A 22,269-nucleotide genomic window follows, 5' to 3' on the forward strand; every position below is an offset into this window, starting at 1 on the left:
TTGATATTAACATGTTAAATTCTTATCCTTGTTTTCACATTCCTCCAATGCCTGGCTCCACCCAGGGTTTGAGAGAGCGAGAGTGCAAGAATATGCCATTGAGATTGAGGGTCAGCAAGTACATACTGAATGCTGGAGCACTTTCGATGGGTCTATTGTTGCTCCTATTTCCTACATTTATCCTCATTGCAGTAACCCTTTAGGCCTCAAAAGTCCTCCAAGATACCTGCACTCATCTAATTCGGGCTGGCTGAGCATCGCCAACTTCAATTGTTCTTTCACTAATGGTACTGCCTTTCACTGTGAAGGCCTAAAGCCATAGTACACCCTTCCTAAATCATTAAGTCCTTTGCACTTACTTCACACAGGATATGTTATGTAAAATTGGGTTTTATGCTTAAGCTTTTGGCCATCTATTCCCAAGATCATACTATGTGGTTTGGTGTCTTTTTAAATAATGTTTTTGTGAATTATGGTAGAATGATAGCAAACTTATATAAATAAGTATTGATCACGTCTATCTGTTTATTTAATAGTAATGCGATCACTGCACAAAAGTCCATTTCTAAAAGTTTATTTCAAGATCATTTTTAAAAAAAAAGCGCATTCAGATTTGCAATTCTTTTTCACTTAAACAGTTAAAATGTGCTTTCAGCATTCTATTACATTTCTACAAGACTACTCAAAACAGACATGAATTTTGTACGAAGTAAAAAAGTGAATAAAATTGCATGTATGCATGATAAAATGTTAAGAACATCTACACACAATAAAAACAGGTACAATTTCACAAAAACCGAGCCAAATGTACAAAAGAACCAGATAGAAGAGACAAAAATAAAGAGACACAAGATACATTATTTTGCTTCAATTTTTTAAAACAGTTAATCATACATATCATCGTCATAGTCATCTTCATCTGATTCTATAAAATATTTCACCTCTTTCTTGGCTCGGCCCAGCCTAGACTGAGATGCATCAGGATGTGCGCTTCGAACACTATCAGCTGGTTCAAAATCATTTTCACCATCTTCATCATCATATATTGATTTTTTAGATTTCTAGGGTTAAAATAGATAGCAATACTTAAAATCAATTCAGAACTATTTTTAAGTTTAGTAAAGTTTTGACAGATAAGAAGAAAGGAAAGTTGTTGCATGCATGAATCTAGATTGGAATAATGTTTGTTTTACTATACCAATCACAGCAAATATAAAAAAGTACATCTTTTTAAAAAATCTATTGGACTGCTCCTGTAAGGTCAATTACATTTCCTTTCCCTTTAATGTAACATTATCTGCAGATTCTCCTGCTCTCATTTACAAGTCTGCTCTGCCCATACCTGCAGTTCTTTGACAGGAACAGCAAGTATTAAAATTTTGGAAGTTAACATGAGACAAGTACATAACAGAATGACAAGAAATTCCAATTAGGATTGAAGAAAGTTTTAAGAAGCTTATGTATATATTAATCATGAACTTCATAAAATCTAATGACTCATCCGCAGCTTAAATCACTACCATTAATATGATCTCTTTTACAGTATGCGTTCAAAATAAAATAGGATTCTTCAGCATTCTGAACCTGGTTTGCATTAGTGAAACTGCTGTCTTGAATAATGCAAAGTAATAATGGTTGGTTAAAATGTACAAATTTCTGATAAGCTACTTTTGCAGGCTGGCGAAGAGTTCCGTTGCTACACGCAGAGAATGAACAGGACTCATGTTTTCTAATCATTCTGTTTAGAGAGGTTATTACACACCTATGGAACAGGTGGGATTTGATCTAAGCCTCCTGGCTTAAAGGTAGGGGCACTACCATTGCAACCAATGACCCTTATGAAAAACAGACTGATATAAACTTTGTTTCAATCCAGTGTGTACAAAAACAAGGCTTGGATTGGAATGTGCAAATTGGTGAGGAAACTGAAGGGGAATCCCATACACGGCACATCAGAAAACAAAAGCAAACCAGCATTGGCATGATATGAAATAGGACCATTTAGCCTATTAAGGTCCAATATTTCTTTTCAGTGCAAATAATGAGATGGTAGAAAATGGATATTGGCTTGGTGGTTTTCTATAATGTGATATGCATTCAATTTTTAGAAAAAAAAGATTAGGATTCAATTACTATGTTATCTGGATATCAAACAATATGATGAATTCAATGACAAATCAACATCTCATCAATACCTTGTGCCAAGGAGATCTAGCACACAGCTTTAAAAATAAGAAACTGAAGAAACAAGAAAATACAAGCATTTAAACTGCACTTTGCAAGTGCACAATTTTTTTTCTACAACAGCAGGATATACACACAATTTGAACACCTAACATGAATGATGCTAATCCAGCTATATATGGATCATCAAATTTTAAAATAAAACAAGTTCCATATGATAAATGAAAACAACTTCAATACTGCTTAGACATTTCTAACCATCTTAAGTGAGGTTTTTACAGCTTCAAATCGCCAAACGTTACACCTTTTGATTAAAAGGAAACTTGCAATCTCAACTTGAAATGGACAGTAACACATCACAAATCTACCTAGAACAATGTAGTGAAACACAGCAACTGATGGTGAATGGAGTACTGACTACCCAGACTCTCAACTGCCCTCTGAAAAGGCCTAGCAAGTCACTCAGTTGTTTCAATCAATACAAAATCTCAACAAAGAAATGAAACTGGATGGACTACCTGGCATTGACCCAGGCACAGATTAGTCAAGTAACGGCCTCACATTGTCTGTGGGTACAATTCTATCAGTACGACTATTCCTACCACCAACACAATCCCCATCCCTGGATATGGCCTCTCTCAATGGCAGGACAGACCCAGCAGAGATGGTGTCACTGATATAGAGAGGGGAGTGAGTTGCCCAAGGAGTCCTGAATGTTTACTCTGGATCCCATGAAATCTCATGGGATAAGGTTAAATATGGGCAAGAAAACCTCCTATTGATTACTATGTACTCTCCTCCCTCAAATGATTAATCAGTATTGCGCCATGTTGAACAACACTTGGAGGAAGCACAAAGGGGGCAAGAGCACAAATGTACTCTGGATGGGGGGGATTTTTAACATCCATCACCAAGAGCGGCTTAACAGCATTACTGATCAAGTTGGTCGGGTCCTAAAGGACGTAGATGCTGACGAGGGCCACGAGAGGTGATGAGGGAACCTTAGAGTCATACAGCATGGAAACTGACCCTTCAGTACAACTTATTTGCATAAAGAGGGCAAATATACTTGACCTCATCCTTAACAACCTGTTTGCTGCCGATCCATCTGTCCACGACAGTACTTGTTGGAGTGCCCACCACACAGTTCTTGTGTAGATGAGCTCCCACTTTCATACTGAGAGTGCCACATAATACAATGGAGGGTATTATCATTGTACTAAATGGGACAGACTTTGAACAGATCCAGCAACTCAGTATTGGGCATTCATGAGGCACTGCAGGCCATCAATGGGAGCAGAATTCTAGCAGTCTGTAACCTCATGACCTGGCGCATCCTCCACCAGGGGATCAACCTTTGTACAATGGATACTGCAGGAGGGTATGCCAGGAGTGCACGAGACACACCTAAAAATGAGAGCTACCAAACAGGACTACTTGCATGCTAACCAGTATAAGCAACAAATGATACATCTGATCTGTTGGTAGTGGGATCACTTAGCTTTTTCTGAGCTCTGCAGTCATGTCACATCCAGTAATAAACAATGGTGGACAATTAAACAACTCACTGGAAGAGGAGGCTCCACAGATATCGCCATCCTCAATGCCAGTACAGCCCAACACAGCAGTATAAAAGATATGGCTGAACCATTCACAGCAACCTTCAGCCAGAAACGCTGAGTGGGTGATACATCTCAACCTCCTGCAGTGCTCCACAGCATCCTAGATCCAAGTCTTCAGCCAATTTGATTCATTCCAGGTGATATCTGGACATCATTGGAGACACTGGATACTGATAAGATTATGAATCCTGACAACATTCTGCAGTAGTACCGAAGATTTGTGCTCCAGAACTTGTTGCTTCCCTAACCAAGCTGGCCTGGTAAAGTTCCAACACTGGCATCTACCTGGTGAAGTGGAAAATTGCCCAGGTATGTCCTGTAAACAAAAAAGCAGAACTATTCTAATTCAGCTAATTACCGCTTCAATCTATTCTCAATCATCAGTAAAATGATGGAAGGTGTCATTAAAAATGCGATCAAGCAGCACCTACTCAGTAATACCCTGCTCACTAGTGTCCAATTTGAGTTTCAGAGGGGCCAATCACTTCCTGACCTCATTACAGACTGGTTCCACAGGCAAAGTGAGAATTACAGCTCTTGACATCAAAGCCACATGTGACTAAGTGCAGCATCAAGGAGCCCTAGCAAAACTGGAATCAGTGGAATTGAGGGCAAACTCTCTGTTAGTTGGAATCATACTTGGCACACAGGAAGATGGCTGAAGTTGTCTGAAATCAGTCACTTCAGCTCCAGGACGTCTCTGCAGGAGTTTCTCAGGGTAGTATCCTCGGCCCAACCATCTCAGTTGCTTCATCAATGGCCTTCCTTCCATCATGAGATCAGAAGGAGGGACATTCATCAAGGTCTGCACAATGTTCAGGACCATTCATAACTCCTCAGATACTGAAGGGGTCCATAGCTAAATGCAGCAATACCTGGACAATATTCAGCACACAAATACCAGACAATGACCATTTGCAATAATAGACAATCTAACAATTGTCCTTTGATATTCAATATCGTTACCATCACTGAATTCACAATTTTCAACAAACTCAACTGGACTCACCATATAAGTAGCTACAACAACAGGTCAGAGGCTAGGTATACTGTAGCAGGTAACTCTCCTCTGACTCCCCAAAGTTTGTCTACTGTCCAGAAGGTATAAGTCAAGAGTGTGACGGAATACAACACTCCAACAACACTCAAGCAGTTTGACAGCATCCAGGACAAAGCAACCAATGTTATTGGCACCACATCAAAAGCATTCACTCTCTCCACCACTGACACTCAGTAGCAGTATTTACAAGATGCATTGTAGAAATTCACCAAAGATCCTTAGACAGCATCTGCCAAATCCACAATAACTTGCATCTGGAAGGACAAAGGCAGCTGGTACATGGGAACACCATAACCCACATGTTCCGCTCCAAGCCACTCACCATCCGGATGTGGAAATATATTACTATTCCTTCAGTGTCATTGGATCAAAATCCTGGAAAGCCATCCCTAAGGGAATTGAGGGTCTACCTATAGCACATGGATGACAGCGGTTCAAGAAGGCAGCTCTTCACCACTTTCTCAAGGGCAACTAGGAGCAGGCAATAAATGCTGGCCAGACAGCAAGGCCCATGTCCCACGAGTGAATTTAAGTGTGCAAACTGTTGATGTAGATTCCCCACAATCAACATTCATAGCTAATTCAAATAACACTACAGAAGCATAGGAACTAACATAAGCTGCAACATTTAGCCACTGTATTTTCATCTAGTGTAACAAAACATTTACTAATTAGTCTTATAAACTTAATGGAAGCACATGTCCACCCTAATTCATTTAGTGAGTTATAGTCAACCTGCAAATTATCAATGCAAGTTTGAGACAATGAGATTAATGCTTAGAATATTGTGAAAGCTATAATCACTTTAGTGTCTAGGGAACACCTGTTCTTAATTTGGTAAGCAATGCCTTTAGCAGGCAAATTCTAATATCCTGTTCATGAAGGAAAACAGATCAAGACGTTTGTGATAGCAGCCAAAAATGATGTCCAACAGAGTCATCCCAAAGAGACATTATTAATTTTGCACCAAGAACATAAAACTGACAAAGTGACCATTAGAGGACTTTTCAAAATTATTCTGGGTCTCTAAGCATTTCTAATTTCTCTAAAAGGGAAAGAAGATACCTTTTTGCTGTTTTAATGGACAACTTGGATCAATGTTCAAACATAATGAAAAATGTCATCACAAAGTATGTTAGATTAATATTGTTATCAGTGGGAACATGTATAAATTGCATTTTTGGGCTTCTCATAATATTTCACCCACTTAACCCAATGTCTCTTTAATCTTACTGCACTTCTCTCCCCAAGTTCCTCCACCTTCAAATATTCATAAATCTGTTACAGACTGAACCATAAATGGCATCAAAAACCAGTATGAATATGTTCACCCCTTGTGCAGTGAGTTTACCTTAGCCAGTCAGTCACTGCAGGAAAGTATCACATGCTCTAAAAATAATGTAGAAAGAAATTCTCTCTCAATTTTAAACTGATGACTGTTGCTACTGATGCCTCAACCATGTCACCAGCATTATTGGAACAAGATTAAAGACACCTATTAAAGAGTGTTTCAGGGACTTTGCAATAATTATTGTTCAGAAGACTGCATTACAAACAGTTGTTTCGCAGTCAACAGGGATAATGCATCAACATGGTGCCTGCTCTATCAGAGCCATCTATGGCTGCACAAAATAAAGTAGATCAGGTACTTCAAATTAAAATGTATATTTTGGTAGCATACCACAGCAAAGCAAAAAATGATAAGCAGGTCCTTTCCTGCATTAATTAGAGTATGGAAGGGATTAGAGTACGGAAGGAAGACATTCAATTCATCATGACTGAATCAGCTCTCTGAGCTAGCTGTCCAACTGGGAACATTTTTGGATATTGGGCTTTGTTTAGGTTACAATGCAAGTAGATTTAGAGTTAAACCCTTATGATAGCAATGTCATAGCTATTGTAGACAGCCAAAGAAAACAATAAACAACTTCATTTAAATTAATTGCTTGGAAAAATTTGGACTAATAAATGGCAGCCATCCTGATTTGTGAAAGGGGGTTGTGTCTGACAAACCTTATTGAAATCTTTGAAGTAACAAAAGGTTTATGACAGTAGTGCTGAGGGCTTTCATAAAGCTTTTGATATGCTGCCCCATAATAGACATGATTGCAAAACAGATCCAAAACTGATTTTCAAGAAGTAGAGCATAGCAGCAAATACTTTTTTCCAAATTAGTCAAATATAGTGCAGAGATTAACGATATTTTTAATAAAGGTGTTCAAAGTTGTGAAGTATTGAGAGAAAATTAGGAGATACTGTTTCAAATAGTAGATGTATTGAAAGCGGCTGGCTAAAGGACCAGAGTGAAGTTGAAATGTTTAAAATCTGTTTTACATTGATCTGGAGTGCACAATATAAAAAGTTGGTGGAAGCAGATTCCACAGTAACTTCTACAGGAAATGTATGAACTCTCAAAAAGTAATTTGCAAGGTTATGGGGAAAGAACAGAGAGGGCCTCAAATTGTACGCACAAAGAGTAGCCACATGTTTGACAGATCAAATGATCTACGACTGCACAAACCAAGGCACAGTAAAGATATATATTTTTCATTATTAAGCTGATTGTTCATCTGTACTGATCCTATGAAGAATGCAAGAGTAGAAGGTAGAGTTAAGAACACAACCAGAAAAAAAATCTTTCAAAACAGAATAGCTAACACACTAGAATGGAGAATTAAATCATTGACAGGCTCCAGGAGCCAGGTGCTAGGTTTCCTACCAAGAATTCTATCAGTGATTAGACTTAGTTTGATGCGGAACCAGTCACATTTGCTGCCATCACTCCCAATAAAAGGCAGTAAAAATGATGTCTGCCACTGTAGTACCCACTGTTCTGTTTAAAAAAAAGAGAGCAACCAGCTAAATCAGAAGCCGCCATTTAGCGGTGGGGAGTAACATCTAGATAATCTTTCTAATCCATCTGCATCTGTAAATAATCAAATCAATATTGAAGTTTGTCAAAAACAACAAAATGCATCTAAGTCACTTAAACAAGTATTCTTAATCTCTAACAAAGATCAGCTTTCATCAAGAAACTTCAAGAATGAAGCAATGGCTGGAGAAATTATTTGGAAAAGCTTGTCACTATCACACTTTGCAAACTCTTACCAGATCTCAACCAGGGAAGGCCCACAATGAAAAACGAAGTATTCAAGGCTCTGTAGATCTGACAACTATCTCTGTGGTGGTATTCTGAACTGTTATAATGCACCAATATGCAAGGCACACTCAGTATCAATATGGAAACATGATAGACAAGTAAATGATTTAGGTGGTGTAGGTCACTTGACTCTGAGCCTACTCTGCCATTCATATCATGAAGCTATTGAGCAAAATCCATTGAGCCTCAATTTGCTGAGTGAAATACTCTGGTCTTCTGAACACGAATTAGGAGCTGGAGTTGGATCTCAAGCATGTTCTGCTATTTAGTAAGATATGGCTGATGCGATTACTCGATAACCCTGCCTGTACCGATTACCTTTCATTCCTTATATTTCAAGGATGAACCCACCTGCGTCTTAAAAATATTCAGAGGAAGTTTTCCAAGGACTGATAACACATGGAAAAAAAATTCACCTCTGTCATGTTTTATCTTAAATTCCCTGTTTTTTTTTTAAAAAAAAGGAGTAATTCCTAGCTCTGCTAGAAGGAGAAACATTCAGCATTTTAAAAATGCGCCTTTTTATTGTTCTTTTGATTTTGGTCTGAAATAGAGAAAGGACTGTTTTAAAAAAACCTAAGATTGTAAAGGGAATGCTACACCTTTTTAAAAAAGTGAGCTATGAGTATTTTTTTACATAGTTGCTATTTCAAGAGGCAGGGCAAGGATACAACAAATGAGCTCGGGCCAGGGGTGAGTAAAAAGGAACATTCAGCTCGCAACAAATAGCTGATTACTGTGGAATGATAAGTTGTGGATGACAAAAGGCCTTCTGCCAGCCAACAACCAAGAGATGTGAAATGTCAGATACAGGGAAAGTTCTAGTTGGCACAAAGAGATGGCAGACCAATTAATACACGTTTTGGTACTGTCTTCACAAAGGAGGGCACAAATAATGTCCCAAAAATGTTGGCCAATTCAGGGACTAATGAAGAGGAGGAACTGAAGGAAATCAGTATTATTGGGAGATGGTGTTATGGAAAGCGTTGGGATTAAAGAATATATGTCCAGGGTCCAATAATCTCCATGTGAGAGTACTTAAGCTTCTGTTCCAAGAAATAGTGAATGCTTTGGTGGGCATCTTACAGTTGTACTTAACAATGGTGCTCATTCATGCACATCTTTATAACGTTCAAAATAAGAGAGTTCCAGGATGATTTTTGTAAGTGAATGATATTATGTCAATTAACAATGTCAGCTTTCACCAGATCCTGGAGTTCCTTGTAACAGCACAATATTGAAAATGAATGGCTTGGTTTTAATAATATTGCATGCAACACCATCCCAAAATGATCTTCGATTTAAAGAATAACTGAGTAGAAGATCTTTTACATTCTTTAGACATAATTTGTAGTACGTAGACAACCCGTTATCTGAAACCCAAAAAGCTCCAAGGTCCGAAGGTTTTTTTTGTCAAGTTTTTTCTTATTAACAAGGTTGTTTGCGGAGCAAACAGTTAACCCCAGTTGACACCCCCTCACTGCATGTCACTCAAATGTGACGTGTGGGGGCGTGCCCAGCATGCAGGCCTTGATTCTGTTTCCAGGCACGTTTTATTCACTGAGTGTGCTCCTCCAGTAAGATTTTTAAAAAATTTCACCAAACTGTCACTTGTTCTGAAATTCGAAAAATTCTGAATTCCGAAAACTAGCTGGTCCCGAGCATTTTGGATAAAGAATTGTGCACGCATAGTACTGCTTAGGTTGCAAGATGTATTGCTCTCTGCAGAGAAGTTAATTTGCAGAAAAGCAAGCTGAAATGTATGACCAAAAATTGATACAATTGCATTAGAGACTGAGAAAACTCCAAAACAAACAGACGCATTGGCATCAATTAAAATACAGAGATTGAAAGGCATTCACATTTATTGTTGTGTATATCACACGTCAGGACTTGAGCATCAGTGACAAGGCTACCCATTCTTTAGTTCCCCTTGAGAAAAATGGAAAGAAGTTTTGCCACAAGAACCAATTTGTATCATCGATAGTCACAGGTGAAGTGTTGGAAGACTGGAGGTTAGCTAACGTGGTGCCACTGTTTAAGAAGGGTGGTAAGGACAAGCCAGGGAACTATAGACCAGTGAGCCTGACCTTGGTGGTGGGCAAGTTGTTGGAGGGAATCCTGAGGGACAGGATATACATGTATTTGGAAAGGCAAGGATTGACTAGGGATAGTCATCATGGCTTTATGCATGGGAAATCATGTCTCACAAACTTGATTGAGTTTTTTGAAGTAGTAACAAAGTGGATTGATGAGGGAAGAGCAGTAGATGTGATCTATATTTACTTCAGTAAGGCGTTCGACAAGGTTCCCCATGGGAGACTGGTTAGCAAGGTTAGATCTCATGGAATACAAAGTGAACTCACCATTTGGATACAGAACTGGCTTAAAGGTAGAAGACAGAGGGTGGTGGTGGAGAGTTGTTTTTCAGACTGGAGGCCTGTGACCAGTGGAGTGCCACAAGGGTCGGTGCTGGGTCCACTACTTTTCCTCATTTATATAAATGATTTGGATGTGAGCAAAAGAGGTATAGTTAGTAAGTTTGCAGATGACACCAAAATTTGAGGTGTAGTGGACAGCAAAGAAGGTTATCTCCGATTACAACAGGATCTTGATCAGATGAGCCAATGGGCTGAGAAGTGGCAGATGGAGTTTAATTTAGATAAATGTGAGGTGCTGCATTTTGAGAAAGCAAATCTTAGCAGGACTTATGCACTTAGCGGTAAGGTCCTAGCGAGTGTTGCTGAACAAAGAGACCTTGGAGTGCAGGTTCATAGCTCCTTGAAAGTGGAGTCGCAGATAGATAGGATAGCGAAGGCGGCGTTTGGTATGCTTTCCTTTATTGGTCAGAGTATTGAGTACAGGAGTTGGGAGGTTATGTTGTGGCTGTACAGGACATTGGTTCGGCCACTGTTGGAATATTGCATGCAATTCTGGTCTCCTTCCTATCGGAAAGATGTTGTGAAATTTGAAAGGGTTCAGAAAAGATTTACAAGGATGTTGCCAGGGTTGGAGGATCTGAGCTACAGGGAGAGGCTGAACAGGCTGGGGCTGTTTTCCCTGGAGCTTCGGAGGCTAAGGGGTGACCTTATAGAGGTTTATAAAATCATGAGGGGCATGGATAGGATAAATAGACAAAGTATTTTCCTTGGGGTTGGGGGGGAGGAGTCCAGAACTAGACGGCATAGGTTTAGGGTGAGAGGGGCAAGATATAAAAGAGACCTAAGGGGCAACGTTTTCACTCAGAGGGTGGTACATGTATGGATTGAGCTGTGAGAGGAAGTGGTTGAGGCTAGTACAATTGCAACATTTAAAAGTCATCTGAATGGGTATATGAATAGGAAGGGCTTGGAGGGATATGGGCCGGGTGCTGGCAGGTAGGACTAGGTTGAGTTGGAATATCTGGTCAGCATGGACAAGTTGAACCGAAGGATCTGTTTCCGTGTTGTACATCTCTAGAACCCTTTCGGGTGAGTGAAAAAATACTTTTAGGCAAGATGTTGATTTGGAAACAATTAAGGAACGTTGGTGTTCCCATGTACCTCCTACCCATACTCTGAGCAGATCACAGTTGCCCTATTGGCTTTGAACATGATGCCAAAGCAGCTTTTATAATTTATTGCAGCACATCCTGAAATTAAGAAGAAATCTGGCATGTTGAACGGATGCTGAGCTTAAGAGTATGCACACTGATAAAGTAGATTGCTTTTCCAGGGCAAAATAAAACATAATTATTGCTGAAACTGAGTATTCTACTTACTGACTCATTCACTTCTGAAAATCCAGCTATATAATTTGTGAGACTAATGTGGTTCAGTTTCTCGCTGACTTCCATAACATTGGCAGTTATTTGGCAATGACAAGCCACTAAATGTCAAACTGAGATGGTGACGATCTCTCTTGTAGGGAGATGCTTATTACACAACACTTGTAAATTTTATTTCAGCCATTTTTATAACAAATGTACTTTTTTTATTCCATATTTTTATGGACAGACATGTTCTAGGTCATTTTGGTGATGAGGTCCACATCACAGTTTGAAAATTTACTATAATTTTTGTGTTTGTTTATAGACGTTTTGGCTGATTTAGGTATCAGTTAACCCAGAGAAGGAGTAAGAAAAAACTATTTTTGTAGTAGAACTCATTCTGCTATAACGTGCATTTTGTCAAATTGGGGACACCATTTCTCAAGCGTTAACTTTTAAAACGTGCATTGGTTATAAAGCAATTCTGACCCTATTAGTTTAAATGGTGCTGCTATTATGCAATTTTCTTATAACACGCGATTGCAGGAGAACGGAACTACCATGTTATAGCAGAAACTAACGTATAACAATTAATACAGACCTTGCTTGCTGATGATTTATTAGGTTTCTTCACAGGAGAATATTCATCATCTTCAGAGCCAGATTGTTTTCTCTTCTTTCCTCGACTTTTACCTGTTATACAAGTCCTCAGTATTATTTTTCAGAAAGAGACATTTTAAAGTAAACTGAAGAATATTGAACTGTTTCTGTTGATACAAACATCATACACACCTTTTGGTGGTCCTGATTTCTTTAACACGCCAGAACCCAAGTCTGATTCTGAATCAGAGTCTACAAATTCAGATTTTTTCGGTTTAGCTGCCTGCTTCCGTTTTGCTGGTGTTGCCTTTTTTGTTAGTCCACAACCAAAGTCAGAGTCAGAATCGATATGCTCTGATTTTTTTGGTTTAGGTGGTCGTTTGGGTTTGGATGGACTATCAGTGGTGGGTGTTTTCTTTGTCACTAGAGGTGAAAGAGAAGATTGAATTATAAATATTTATATGAGAAAGCAAAATTAGAATAAATATTAAGGTGGGGTAAAAAAGATAAATGATAGCCAATAGGGCAACATTGTTAATCCAAGACTCAAATGGCTATCTAAATACAGTTGAGGCATTAAACTGGGGCTCTAATTCTGTCAGGAGCCAGATTGCTAAATATTCTAAAGCAAGAATGGAGAAAGAGAAATATGAACAAATTAGAAAAACGTTAAGACATAGTGGGTCTTCAATCATGGGTGACTGCGGTGATCATAAATAAATTGTGCAACTGTCATGTGGCATTGAAAGAGAGAGATTTCTACAATGTATCCAGGACTGCTTTCTGAGTCTTTGCATTTTTAATCCAACAAAAGACAGGGCTGCTGTGCTGTGTGTTGTAGAAAATTAATCACAGCAAACAAAGGAATGTGGCAGCATTTAGGTGCATCAAGCAGGTTTGATTTTAAAGTGTAGCTAAAACAGTTGGAATCAAAAATAAGGCACTTCGAAAAATATTAGGTAGAAAAACAGTTTTCTGGATGAGCTGAGAATTAAAAACATAAATCAAGACTTAAAGAACATAAGAACTGAATATAGAAAATAGAAAAGCAAAAAGGAAGCCAAAACAAATATCATGTAAAAAAGGGAAAATTAAAAATGAATTTTGTAAACATACGAAGTAGAAGAATAATACAAGAAAGGATAGGGTAATTAGAGCCAAAAAGGAAATCTTCAATCCCTAAACTATTCTCGAGACAAATAAATTCCAAATTCTCTAGCCTCTCTATATAACTGAAGTTGCTCATCCCTGTGGACCTTCCACAATACACTAACACCTCTTCTAAATTGTGGCTAAATAAGAAATTTACAAGAGTTAGCACAGCTTTTATGCTTTTCATTCTAATTTAAAAAAAAACACAAATCACTTATGCTTTTTAGCAGTCTTATCAACATGTCTTGCACCTTCAAAAGGCATCTTGTACGTGCAGTTGACAGAGTAGATGCAGCGTCAGCTAAAATCACAAAAGGTTAGCTACAAGTTAGTCTTAAAAAGTAGCAACCAAGCATTCTGCTTTACGTCTAGAGGAACAGAACTAAAAATGCTATACAAATACCAGGCAAGACCACCTCCAATAAAAGAGAATCAACATTCAATAAGATTACGAAATTTTCCACAATCAACACTCTGAAGGAAACCATAGGCCAGAAACAGAACTAGACTGGCCATATCAATACAATAACTACAAGAGCAAATCAGAGGCTAGAAATACTGAAGCAAGTAACTCACCTTCTGATCAAACCCTGTCCACTCTCTACAAGCTACAAGTCAGGAATGTGATGGAATATTCCCCAGTTGCCTGGATGAGTGCAGCTCCAGCAACACTCAAGATGCTTGACACCACCCAAGACAAAATAATCTGCTTGATTGGCACCACATCCACACCCTCTGCCACTGACGGTCAACAGCAGCAGCAGCAGGACATACCATTTATACAGTGCACTCATGAATTCACCAAAAATCGTTTTGACAGCACATTCCAAACTCTCAACCACAACCACCTGGGTCAAGTGCAGCAAATCCATGGGAACATCAGCATGCAAGTTCCTGTCAACCCACTCATCACCTTGGCTTGGAAATATATAACCACTGTCAGTGTTGCTAAGTTAAAATGCCTACCTCCTGTGAATGCATAACAAAATATTAATTCCACACTCTAGGTTCTTCAGGAAGGTGTAACAGCATCTTTATCTGTGACCTGACAGGCAGTCTATAAATTTTATGCATTTCAATGAAATCACTTCTCATTTTTCTAGGTTTTAAATTTTGATGACGGCCATTATGTTAGTCCACCTTTTTAGCTGATGGACTCTATTACCATAGGTTAAGGCTTTTACTGCAAGTGTTTTGATTTTTCTGAGACTCGGTCAGAACAAAATTGTTTCCTAAGGCGACAAAAAGAACATAGTTCTAGCAATGCCATTACCATTTTTGGCCCAATCCCCTCACCCTTTTTTCTAATATTGGGACCCCAGCACCATATGGCCCAACCTTTAGTTTTATAATAAATGAAAGGATTTTTAAAAAACTTTTTACCCTTCTTAGAAGGTGGAAGTGTCTGTATTTTGGCAGGAGCCTTGTGTGAGCTCTTAATACTGCTGAGAGATGAATACACTGGCGATGAATCTTCATCACTGTCTGATTTTAAGAGATCTGAAGGGAAAATAAAACATTACCTCGAATTAGTAATGGTAAAGTTTACATGTTCATTAATGAGAACTTGTCATCAAAAGTTGCTTATAACATTGAAATATCATGAGGGGACTTTACAAAGGCAGAGGAAGATGGGCACTGATTCAGAAACACTTCATAAGAGAAATTATCCAAATAGATGGAAGTCAAGCCAAAGGAGGAAATATTAACTATCTGAAAAGGGGCATGAAACCAACTGACTTAAAGGTGAACAGGCTACCAACTAAGCTACAACTGAAGTGTGATCAAAGAATTAGGTTTAAAGGGGTGAGAAAGCTATGCTAAATGAGGAAATGAAGGTACAGAAGAGGTACTGGGAGATGGAATTCCAGAAGCTGAAGCATGGCAATTTGCAGTATGAGCAAAGATTGGTTGAATAAAAAGGTGCATAAGAATCCAGCAGGAGAGGAATGAAGAGTTTGAGGTGAGATGTAAGCTGTGGAACTTAAGAGATAAGCACTAAACCAAAAGTGGGCGGCACAGTGGCACAGTGGTTAGCACTGCTGCTTCACAGCGCCAGAGACCCGGGTTCCAACCCTGCCTCAGGCGACTGACTGTGTGGAGTTTGCACATTCTCCCCGTGTCTGCGTGGGTTTCCTCCGGGTATTCCAGTTTCCTCCCACAGTCCAAAAGTGTGCAGGTTAGGTGAATTGGCCGTGCTAAATTGCCCGTAGTGTTAGGTGAAGGGGTATATGTAGAGGAATGGGTCTGGGTGGGTTGCGCTTCGGCGGGTCGGTGTGGACTTGGGCCGAAGCGCTGTTTCAACACTAAGTAATCTAATCTAATCTAAAACTCAGGATGCTGGGAGATCTGAAACAAAACCAGGAATTGCTGGCCAAACTCAGGTCTGGCAGCATCTATAGGAAGAAAGCAGAATTAAAGTTTTGACTTCGGTGACTCTTCATAGCGATAGAAATGAGCTTTCTGCATTCATCTTCTCGGTGCAATACTTTGAAATCCATCTAGTGGCAGAGGTTGGCAATGCAAGCAGCAGCTGGACTTCCAGAACTACTGGTACTGACTGTTGTCTGCCACTAGGTGGAGTCCAAAACCTTTCGAGTGAATCCAAGAATGGAACCAGTAGCAAAGAGAAGAATAGACCTGGATCTGAAGGTAAGAACAGAGGCTGAGGTACAGCATTCTGGGAAACAAGCTGGGAAGGTGATGGGGGGATCCCAGTCAAGCAGGAGGGGGGCAGAGAGAAAGGAGGACTGTGGAGACGGCAGAAGCATATTTGATTGCTTGAGTAAGCCATTTGAGCAGGCAACCATGGAGTTTGACAAAGGATAACAAAATGTTTAACAGTTAAAAACAGAAACTGAAGAAATTTATGAAGAAAAAAAGTTGACGAAAGTCTCTACTCGAAACATTAACTGATTTTTGTCTCTGCTGATGCTGCCAAATCTATTGAATTTTTCCAGCAGTTTTTTTTATGTTTCACATCTCCAGCATCCATAGTTCTTTGTTTTATTTTAAGTTATACTGACACTTGGGGGTGGGGGTTCCTCACTTAAAATCAAATTGCTTAATCTTACTTTCATGTTTCAACAGTGATTCCTGTGGGAAACCAGGCTTCACTTAAAGTGATGAATTGCAAGTAAAATTATGCATGAAATGTTTTCTGAGGTACCTTAAAATGAACCCATTATAAAGTAGCAAAGGTTGTGCTAACTGAGACACTGGAAAATCCTTGCCACCCAGTTGCTGAACACTCAAAAGAAAACTACAGTTAATTATTCTCAATAGCCTGGGCATGCTGAATCCAATTATCATGCTCTAAGTTCCATCTAGCTGAGATCAACTAATCTTGAAATTTCAAGATTTGGGACAGAAATTCAATGTTATCTATTTGCTATTGAGTATCAAATTAGGTTACCCGCTTATATGATTAATTGCGGAAAACAATGCAATTTCTTAATTCTTTTTCGCCAATGAAAAGCAAAACACAAATAGGATAAAACGGCCATAATATTGGATTCCTCAAAACGTCTACTCAATAATCAGTTTGCCAGCCTAGTCCAATGTTTGACGTAATCTACCAAGTGTTTAGCAAACTAAAATATTAGTGTATGAACTAAATATGTTTCACTAGGAGTTTGCACATTCTCCCCGTGTCTGCGTGGGTTTCCTCCGGGTGCTCCGGTTTCCTCCCACAGTCCAAAAATGTGCAGGTTAAGTGAATTGGCCATGCTAAATTGCCTATAGTGTTAGGTGAAGGGGTAAATGTAGGGGAATGGGTCTGGGTGGGTTGCGCTTCAGCGGGTCGGTGTGGACTTGTTGGGCCGAAGGGCCTGTGTCCACACTAAGTAATCTAATCTAGTAATGTTGAGGCCTGACAAGATATTACATCAGCCCAAAGATTGCACAACCCCAGAAAGCAGCACATAAATGCTAATCATATGCTAGACTATAATATGCATTACCTATTTCCAACATAATGCAGCTGTGTTAATTGTTTGAACACCCCCCCACCAAAAACAAAAGCTTCACAGTTTTATCACTGATAATCATTTGACCTACCTGCTTCTTCTATTCTCTCATGATACGATGGTGAGAATATGCTTTCTGGTTCATGGTTTTTTGTAGGCTGTGGACTAACCTTTCCGGCACTAGACAGTGAAAACAAAACACAAATTTGTAGGAAACCAAAATGTGTTTTGAACAATGAAAGTTCAAATACTCCGTATACATAACAAGTTTTAAAGTTTGGGAGAAGATTTGTAGCTCGGGTGCTCGTTGTTGTGGTTCTGTTCGCCGAGCTGGGAATTTGTGTTGCAGACATTTCGCCCCCCCCGTCTAGGTGACATCCTCAGTGCTTGGGAGCCTCCTGTGAAGCGCTTCTGTAATGTTTCCTCCGGCATTTATAGTGATTTGTATCTGCCGCTTCCAGTTGTCAGTTCCAGCTGTCCGTTGCAGTGGTCGGTATATTGGGTCCAGGTCGATGTGCTAATTGATTGACTCTGTGGATGAGTGCCATGCCTCTAGGAATTCCCTGGCTGTTCTCTGTTTGGCTTGTCCTATAATAGTAGTGTTGTCCCAGTCGAACTCATGTTGCTTGTCATCCATGTGTGTGGCTACTAAGAATAGCTGGTCATGTCGTTTCCTGAACACCAACTAACCACGAAACAACATGACCAGCTATTCTTAGTAGCCACACACATGGATAACAAGCAACATGAGTTCGACTGGGACAACACTACTATTATAGGACAAGCCAAACAGAGAACAGCCAGGGAATTCCTAGAGGCATGGCACTCATCCACAGATTCAATCAATAAGCACATCGACCTGGACCCAAATATACAGCCACTGCAGTGGACAGCTGGAACTGACAACCGGATGCGGCAGAGACAAACCACTATAAATGCCGGAGGAAACATCACAGAAGTGCTTCACAGGAGGCTCCCAAGCACTGAGGATGTCACCTAGACAGGGGACGAAATGTCTGCAACACAAATTCCCAGCTTGGCGAACAGAACCACAACAAGTTTTAAAGTGTAATATATTTAATACAAATGTAGTCACAATTATGGAATCAATTTCTTGGATGAGATAAGAATTTTGAACCATGGAAATAAAATGTTCAGCTCAAAAAAAAGAGACAAAATAAGAAATTATTTTTGCTTCTTTACAGAAATCATAGATGATACTGGATTATTAAATATTAATTTTCTGTAGCAAATGATGCTAAGTAAATATTCTTTAGAAGCCATCCAATCAGTCAACAAAATCTTTAGACTAACTCAATAAAATACTCCCTTTCACTGATAATGTCAAACCATCATACATACAAGTAACCAAGTAGAAAATACTCCAAGTAAAAATGAATCTATCACTGTACTTTGTAAGAAGTCATGTTTTGCACAGTAAAGTCTGGTTAAAGGCTTTGTTATGCAAAAAATGGAAGCACATCCAGATACACTAAAATCAGATTCTGTATTGCAGGGTGCTATGCGAGGGACTTGAACAGCATAGAAGCTACAAGCACCAGAGTACATGTGCATTACGATCACTCCATGATGTGCTTTCAGTAATCCTGTAGCATCAGGGTAAGTAGAGGCCCTCTTTGTTTACAAAGCTTTATGCTGGTCTGATAAGCATGTATGTATAATCCATTGCATCCTGCATCAGTGGAAAGCCTGTAATGGCCTCAAACCTAACAGAACTCAGCCAGATGATCAGGATTAGTGCAGTTTCACATGAAATCTCCAGCATTTTTGAAAAGGGCATTTGTCATCTCCTTAATATAGTACAACTAGGACATTCTGCACATATCTCTGGAGGTTTCTTGGATGAAAGGAGGCATTGCAGTGATTTTCAGTGCCACTGTCATTACAGGCTCACCCAATTTTGTCATTCACAGGCTACCTTGCAGCTTTGTGATGGATGGATTCCTGAGGGAGCACCAGTCTTTCTTGACACACTGATATCTGCACATAATCTGTTCAACTTCTGAACACTCTGGGACAGGAATAACCAGTTAGCCTTTTTCGTTCTGCCAAGTTTATTACATTCTTCTGAGGCCTTTTCCTCTTACTGCTCCTGTACAGCCAGCAGTAACAACTTCAAAGGCTGCTGCATCCTTCCTCTGTACTTTTCTTTGGACAAGACATACAGGTCAAATTGGCTCATCTTGGATTTATAGTGGTTTGTCTCTGCCGCATCCGGTTGTCAGTTCCAGCTGTCCACTGCAGTGGCTGGTATATTTGGGTCCAGGTCGATGTGCTTATTGATTGAATCTGTGGATGAGTGCCATGCCTCTCATCATGGGGGACTTCAACTTTCCAAATATTGACTGGGAACACTATAGTACGAGTACTATAGATGGATCAGTTTTTGTCCAGTGTGTGCAGGAGGGCTTCCTGACACAGTATGTAGACAGGCCAACAAGGGGCGAAGTCACATTAGATTTGGTACTGGGTAATGAGCCCGTCCAGGTGTTAGACTTGGAAGTAGGTGAGCACTTTGGTGATAGCGATCACAATTCTGTTATGTTTACTTTAGTGATAGAAAGGGATAGGTGTATACCACTGGGCAAGAGTTACAGCTGGGGGAAAGGCAATTACGATGGCCAATCAAGGATAGTAGTGGGAAGTTGTGTGTTGAGTCAGAGGAGATAGGGGAAGCACTAAATGAATATATTTTGACAGTATTCACTCTAGAAAACGACAATGTTGTCGAGGAGATTAGCGAGATACAGGCTACTAGACTAGGAGTGATTGAGGTTCACAGGGAAGAAGTATTAGAAATTCTGCAGAGTGTGAAAATAGATAAGTGCCCTGGGCTGGATGGGATTTATCCTAGGATCCTCTGGGAAGCCAGGAAGGAGATTGCCGAGCCTTTGGCATTGATCTTTAAATCGTCATTGTCTACAGGAATAGTGCAAGAAGACTGGAGGATAGAAAATGTGGTTCCCCTTTTCAAGAAGGGGAGTAGAGACAATCCTGGTAATTATAGACCAGTAAGCCTTACTTCAGTTGTTGGAAAAGTGTTGGAAAAGGTTATACTTCAGTTGTTGGAAAAGTGTTGGAAAAGGTTATAAGAGATAGGATTTATAATCATCTAGAAAATAGTCAGCACGGTTTTGTGAAGGGTAGATTGTGCCTCACAAACCTTATTGAGTTCTTTGAGAAGGTGACCAAACAGGTAGTTTGGCCAAACATGAGAGTAGATGCGGTGTATATGGATTTCAGCAAGGCGTTCGATAAGGTTCCCCACAGTAGGCTATTGTACAAAATGCGGAAGAATGGGATTGTGGGAGGTATAGCGGTTTGGATCAGTAATTGGCTTGCTGAAAGAAGACAGAGGATGGTGGTTGATGGGAAATGTTCATCCTGGAGTCCAGTTACCAGTGGTGTACCGCAAGGGTTGGTGTTGGTTCCACTGCTGTTCGTTGTTTTTATAAACGACCTGGATGAGTGTGTAGAAGGATGGGTTAGTAAATTTGTAGACGACACTAAGGTTGGTGGAGTTGTGGATAGTGACGAAGGATTTTGTAGGTTAGAGAGAGACATAGATAAGCTGCAGAGTTGGGCTGAGGGATGGCAAATGGAGTTTAATGCGGACAAGAGTGAGGTGATTCACTTTGGTCGGAGTAACCGGAATGCTAAGTACTCGGCTAATGGTAAGATTCTTGGTAGTGTAGATGAGCAGAGAGATCTCGGTGTCCAGGTACACAGATCCTTGAAAGTTGCCACGCAGGTTGACAGGGTTGTTAAGAAGGCATACAGTGTTTTAGCTTTTATTAATAGAGGGATCGAGTTCCGGAACCATGAGGTTATGCTACAGCTGTACAAAACTCTGCTGCGGCCACACTTGGAGTACTGTGTACAGTTCTGGTCACCGCATTATAAGAAGGATGTGGAAACTTTGGAAAGGGTACAGAGGAGATTTACTAGGATGTTGCCTGGTATGGAGGGAAGGTCTTATGAGGAAAGGCTGAGGGACTTGAGGCTGCTTTGGTTAGAGTGAAGAAGATTGAGAGGTGACTTAATAGAGACGTATAAGATAATCAGAGGGTTAGATAGGGTGAACAGGGAAAGCCTTTTTCCAAGTATGGTGATGGCGAGCATGAGGGGGCATAGCTTTAAATTGAGGGGTGATAGATATAGGACAGATTAGATTAGATTACTTACAGTGTGGAAACAGGCCCTTCGGCCCAACAAATCCACACTGAACCGCCGAAGCGCACCCAACCAGACGCATTCCCCTACACTTACCCCTACACCTAACACTACGGGCAATTTAGCATGGCCAATTCACCTAACCTGCACGTTTTTCGACTGTGGGAGGAAACCGGAGCACCCGGAGGGGTGCTATACAGACATGGGGAGAATGTGCAAACTCCACACAGCCAGTTGCCTTAGGCGGGAATTGAACCCGGATCTCTGGTGCTGTGAGGCGGCAGTGCCACCGTGTGTTTCTTTACTCAGAGAGTAGTAAGGGTATGGAATGCTTTGCCTGCAACGGTAGTAGATTCGCCAACTTTAAGTACATTTAAGTCGTCATTGGACAAGCATATGGACATATGTGGAATAGTGTAGATTAGATGGGCTTCAGATTGGTATGACAGGTCGGCGCAACATCGACGGCTGAAGGGCCTGTACTGCGCTGTAATGTTCTATGTTCTATAATTCTTATTCCTTGCTAAATATATGTGAAATTCTATGAACAGGAATCTTGTACAGTACAGAGCAAAAGTGGT

General features: G+C 40.0%; 1 protein-coding gene across 3 annotated transcripts in view; it reads right to left on the reverse strand.

Moving 5' to 3' along the window:
* Positions 1-558: 558 nt before the first annotated feature.
* LOC122549657 (DNA topoisomerase 2-beta-like) overlaps positions 559-22,269 on the reverse strand; it is a 144,337-nt gene continuing 122,626 nt past the window's right edge. For all 3 annotated transcript variants that reach the window (XM_043689461.1, XM_043689462.1, XM_043689463.1), the window contains 5 exons: positions 17,586-17,674; positions 14,910-15,026; positions 12,567-12,797; positions 12,376-12,467; positions 559-1,061 (listed from right to left, as the gene is read on the reverse strand). In XM_043689461.1, the coding sequence (XP_043545396.1) occupies positions 885-1,061; positions 12,376-12,467; positions 12,567-12,797; positions 14,910-15,026; positions 17,586-17,674 (706 nt within the window). In that variant the 3' untranslated portion in view covers positions 559-884. The remainder of the gene's footprint in view (positions 1,062-12,375; positions 12,468-12,566; positions 12,798-14,909; positions 15,027-17,585; positions 17,675-22,269) is intronic.

This window comes from Chiloscyllium plagiosum, chromosome 5, assembly GCF_004010195.1.
Source record: "Chiloscyllium plagiosum isolate BGI_BamShark_2017 chromosome 5, ASM401019v2, whole genome shotgun sequence".
NCBI lineage: Eukaryota > Metazoa > Chordata > Chondrichthyes > Orectolobiformes > Hemiscylliidae > Chiloscyllium > Chiloscyllium plagiosum.